The 5,723-nt window shown below is 33.2% G+C and overlaps 1 protein-coding gene across 1 annotated transcript; it reads left to right on the top strand.

The window, feature by feature from the left end:
• The first annotated feature begins 4,491 nt into the window (after positions 1-4,491).
• Positions 4,492-5,424, top strand: Or7e173b (olfactory receptor family 7 subfamily E member 173B). Its single transcript, XM_017596214.1, has one exon. It carries the CDS (start codon positions 4,537-4,539, stop codon positions 5,422-5,424), a length of 888 nt encoding a protein of 295 aa, XP_017451703.1. The 5' UTR covers positions 4,492-4,536.
• Positions 5,425-5,723: the final 299 nt, after the last annotated feature.

Raw genomic sequence — 5,723 nt, 5'->3', positions numbered from 1 at the left:
GGCCACATGTGGGGAATGCTCTGAATGGGTGTTCCTTCTGTCTCTGTTTTAATCTTTGCCTCTCTATTCCCTGCCAAGGGTAATCTTGTTCCCCTTTTAAAGAAGTAGTGAAGCATTCACATTTTGATCATCTGTCTTGAGTTTCATGTGTTCTGTGCATCTAGAGTAATTCAAGCATTTGGGCTAATAGCCACTTATCAATGAGTCCATACCATGTATGTTTTCCTGTGATTGGGTTACCTCACTCAGGATGATATTTTCCAGTTCCATCCATTTGACTATGACTTTCATAAACTCATGGTTTTTGATAGCTGAGTAGTATTCCATTGTGTAGATGTACCACATTTACTGTATCCATTCCTCTGTTAAAGGGCATCTGGGTTCTTTCCAACTTCTGGGTTCTTCTTATAAATAAGGCTGCTGGGGTTGGGGATTTGGCTCAGTGGTAGAGCGCTTACCTAGGAAGCGCAAGGCCCTGGGTTCGGTCCCCAGCTCTGAAAAAAAAAGAAAAAAGAAAAAAAAATAAATAAGGCTGCTATGAACATAGTGGAGCATGTGTCTTTGTTATATGTTGGGGCATCTTTTGGGTATATGCCCAAGAGTGGTATACCTTGGTCCTCAGGTGGATCAATGAGGAACCTCCAGACTGATTTCCAGAATGGTTGTACCAGTATGCAATCCCACCAACAGTGGAGGAATGTTCCTCTTTCTCCACATCCTTGCCAACATTTGTTGTCACCTGAGCTTTTGATTTGAGCCATTCTCACTGGTGTGAGGTGAAATCTCAGGGTTGTTTTGATTTGCATTTCCTTATGACTAAAGATGTTGAACATTTCTTTAGGTGTTTCTCAGCAATTTGGCGTTCCTCAGCTGTGAATTCTTTGTTTAGTTCTGAACCCCATTTTTATAGGGTTATTTGTCTCCCTGCGGTCTAACTTCTTGAGTTCTTTGTATATTTTGGATATAAGCCCTCTATCTCTTGTAGGATTGGTAAAGATCTTTTGTCAATCTGTGGGTTGCTCTTTTGTCCTAACCACAGTGTCCTTTGCCTTACAGAAGCTTTGCAGTTTTATGAGATCCCATTTGTCGATTCTTGATCTTAGAGCATAAGCCATTGGTGTTTTGTTCAGGAAATTTTCTCCAGTACCCATGTGTTTGAGATGCTTCCCCACTTTTTCTTCTATTAGTTTGAGTGTATCTGGTTTGATGTGGAGGTCCTTGATCCACTTGGACTTAAGCTTTGAACAGGGTGATAAGTATGGATCGATCTGAATTCTTCTACATGTTGACTTCCAGTTGAATCAGCACCATTTGTTGAAAATGCTATCTTTTTTCCATTGGATGGTTTTGGCTCCTTTGTCAAAAATCAAGTGACCATAGGTCTGTGGGTTTATTTTTTGGGTCTTCAATTCTATTCCATTGGTCTCCGTGTCTGTCTCTGTACCAATACCATGCAGTTTTTATCACTATTGCTCTGTAATACTGCTTGAGTTCAGGGATAGTGATTCCCCCTGAAGTCCTTTTATTGTTGAGGATAGTTTTAGCTATCCTGGGTTTTTTGTTATTCCAGATGAATTTGCACATTGTTCTGTCTAACTCTTTGAAGAATTGGATTGGCATTTTGATGGGGATTGCATTGAATCTGTAGATCGCTTTTTGTCAAATGGCCATTTTTACTATATTAATCCTGCCAATTTATGAGCATGGGAGATCTTTCCATCTTTTGAGGTCTTCTTCAATTTCTTTCTTCAGAGTCTTGAAGTTCTTATTGTACAGATCTTTTACTTGCTTGGTTAAAGTCACACTGAGGTAAGCATTTCTCACATCTTTATGTTTCATCTATCAGTAACTTTCTTCTTATTAGAACTCATTTTTAATTGATTTATTTACTTTCATGATAGTCAGAATTTTGGATCTTAATATATTTTATATAATAACCTTCTTTATATATTAACATGTAATATCTAAAGATATTTTTCTTTCTAAATTGGTTATTTTATTACTTTACATTTCAAATGTTATCCTCCTTCGCAGCTTCCCCTCCACTAACTTTCTATTTCCTTCCCCTGCCTCTATGAGGGAAAATTTTTTTCATTTTTTGATCTGTTGATTTGCCTTAATTATGTTTTTATTTTCAGTTTCTTGAGGTATTATTTATTTAGTTTTGGTCTTAGTCCTTGTGCAACCAGTGTCCTGTTACTTAGGAGTAGGCACAGTGACTAGAAACAGACAGCTAACACAAAGTAAACTCAATCGAGCTTTTGTAGATATTTTGTTTTGTGTCGAATTCTTTTGGAATTGTTTTTTTTTCTTCCCTCTCTAATAACACTTTTGTATATTACATAATGGTTTTGAGTTTGCATTTTGTTGTATGTGAGTGCATTTCTTATCGTTTTGTTTGTTTGTTTGTAGTTTTTTTTTTTTTTTTTTGCTCTTTGACATATATTTAACTAGTTGTGGATGGGGAAGATATGGAAAGAGTCAAGAGAGGGAGGAAGCATAGTCAAATATATAGTAATAGAAAAATTCAATAGAAAATTCATAAAGTAAATAAATAATACTCTTTTTTGAACTGATACATCTTTTTGTAAAAGATACATAGATGTTATGAAGGTGTTTCCATGGAAATAAGCATATGTTGAATATTGTTGCCTTCTCAATTAATTTGTGTTCAAGAGAAATTATTTTAATATATGTATACTAAACTCATTTGATAATATAAAATTATACCTTCGAATTGTTTAAAGATACATTTCTATTATGCTTATATATGCAATAGGTACCTTTATATAAATATTTTTATGAAACTCTCTTTGAGGGATGTGAAACCAATATCAGTAAGGATATATTGGTCGGAAAAATCTACATATAAAATTCATGAAGTGATTTTAATTACAGGGTTGTCATGAAATAATATGAAGATACCAAGTTCACAACTCCATATGTAAATTTTTATATTACAAAAATATTATAAATATATTATCTAGTGTGTAAAAGTTACTATTTGTAGTTGCATGATTGTCAGAGAGTTCATATTCATTAAACATTTTCTGAAGTTTAGGAAATAGTCCAAGACAGCATTTCTCATCTTCAGTTAGAAGGAAAGAAACATCTTGAATGATACAATCATATAATTAATTTTGACGTTATGTCAAGAAATTTTGATATGTTAAATTATTCACGGACTGTGTGTGTGTACGTGTGTGTGTGTGTGCAAACCGAGAAATTCTGGATAACTAAATAAGCATTTTGTAGAATTTTTACAAAAAGTTATACAAAGGAGGAAAATATTGACCTCAGTTTGAAAAAGAAGTATTATTATTGCAAAGTATATTTATATTATTTTATTTATTGTTTTGTTTTGTATTTTATATCATATTCATAGTAAGATATTATGAATATGAATATATGTCTTAAACTGGAATTTTATATAATTTATCAGAATATTTCATGTAAGTATCTATTAAATACAAATAAGGGTAAGTCTAGAAATTCAGGTTTTTGACTTTCTTGGTTCTAAATTATTCTGCACTTTATAAGAAAGTAATTAAAAATGGCTGAGCATATGCTTTTGCCAGCATGGAATATAAGATATGGAATAAATAAGATTAAAATTGAAGTTAGTTTCAAGCTACATTTAATTGTTATAAATCAATATAATTAATTAAACACTTCGATGTGTTTGTGAAGTATTTTCTATGAGTTAACTGAAGAATGAAGATAAGCTTAGATATTTAGAGCTGACTTAAAACTACAGCTGAGGAGAAGGCCTATGTAATATCTTTTTTTTTTCCAGTCTTTTGGTAAACATTTGTGTCTCGTAATATTAGGTGACCATAGTATTTACCAAGCTATGTCAGAAATCTTGAAAATAGTTAAAAGTAAGGAAGAGATTATTATTCAATTATTAGTACAATTAGTTTGAAGTAGAAATATTATTTGTGTGAGTAACTACATACTTGAATGAAAAATTCTTAAAAAATAATTTATATAAGAAAACAGTACCTGTAAATGGCACGCATTTTCAACCTAAATTTATTGTTCACACAAAGTAATTCTTATAACATATGTACAAATTTTCAAAACAATTTTATAATATGCTTAAAAGGGTGCATGTGTATTTTATGTTTATTTTATTTCCTTAACATATTTTTAAAATGGACCTCTGCTATTCTTTATTTTCTCTTAAAAATGGTCACTACTTGACTATTATCACAAGTTTACAATTTCTAGTGTTTCTATATCCTAAGATTTAATTAAATGCCTCTAGTATGCACATATTTATGGGGATGTAATTGTCAAGGAAAATACTTAGAAAAGATTCTAGGCATATTGTTTTTGTCAAAACAGGGAAGCATTAATAAGGTATACGAGCCTCAAGTGGTAGAGCTTTTTTGAGAGTATCTGCATGAGAAATATAAGGAGTTGTGAGTGGTCTTCTATTTGTCTCCTTTTTTAAAATATATTTTCTTTTTCAAAAGGATTGTGGTTAATAACCATGTAGAGAATCTAACAGATGTCTTGGAATTCCATCTCATGGCAATCTCAGAGAATCCAGATCTGCAGCTTTTCCTCTTTGGATTATTTCTATCAGTGTACCTGGTCACAGTGCTTGGGAACCTGCTCATCATCCTGCTCATCATCTGTGACTCACACCTCCATACCCCTATGTATTATTTCCTGTCTAACTTGTCTTTGATTGATATCTTCTTCATCTCTACCACCATCCCAAAGATGATTGTGGGCCTCAAAATGCACAGCAGAGTTATTTCCTATGTGGGCTGCTTGACACAAATGTCTCTTTTCCTGTTTTTTGCATGTATGGATGACATGATTCTAACTGTGATGGCTTATGACCGATTTGTGGCCATCTGTCATCCCCTTCATTATACTGTCATGATGAACCCTCAGGTCTGTGCTGTTTTAATTTTGTTGTCTTTTTCAGTCAGTGTTTTTGATTCACAGCTGCACAACTTGATTGTGTTGCAAGTTACTTGCTTTAAAGATGTAGAAATAGCAAATTTCTTCTGTCACCCTTTGCAACTTCTTAATCTTGCTTGTACTACCAAACTCAGCAGTAATATAGTAATATATTTTATTGGTGTCATACTTGGCATTTTTCCTGTTCTAGGAATCATTTTATCATACTGCAAGATTGTTTTTTCCATTTTGAAAATACCCTCCTCAAGTGGGAAACATAAAGCCTTCTCCACCTGTGGTTCTCATCTGTCAGTAGTTTGCTTATTTTATGGAACTGGGATTGGTGTGTACCTTGGGTCAGTTGTGTCACATTCTCCACAAAAGAATGCAGTGGCTTCACTAATGTACACTGTGGTGAGCCCTATGCTTAATCCTTTTATCTATACCCTGAGGAATAGAGATATCAGTAATGCCCTGAAGAGATTCCACAGTAGGGTTTTCTAATATCACATTGTATGGCTTCTATTTAGGATGCTGGATTGAAATATTGAATAAGATTCATTTTTATTGACATTATTTTTTAAATTCATGAATACCTTCTGTATCAGGATTCACAGTTGTTGTCTGTGTGCTTCTTAAAATTTTGCTTATTACTTTCTGGAAACTCTATCACTGTAGTTTGGGTGAATGTGGGATAGGAAGTGAGTATTTCAATGAGTGGGTGCCAAATTTTACTTCAGAAAATTGAATAATCTTTTAAATTAATGGTATTTATTGTTGTCCCCAAGTTTATTTCTGTCTGT

Source organism: Rattus norvegicus, chromosome 8 (genome assembly GCF_036323735.1).
Source record: "Rattus norvegicus strain BN/NHsdMcwi chromosome 8, GRCr8, whole genome shotgun sequence".
NCBI classification, from domain to species: Eukaryota; Metazoa; Chordata; class Mammalia; order Rodentia; family Muridae; genus Rattus; species Rattus norvegicus.
The sequence above is the reverse complement of the archived record's forward strand: the minus strand, read 5'-3'. Positions and strand labels throughout refer to the sequence as shown.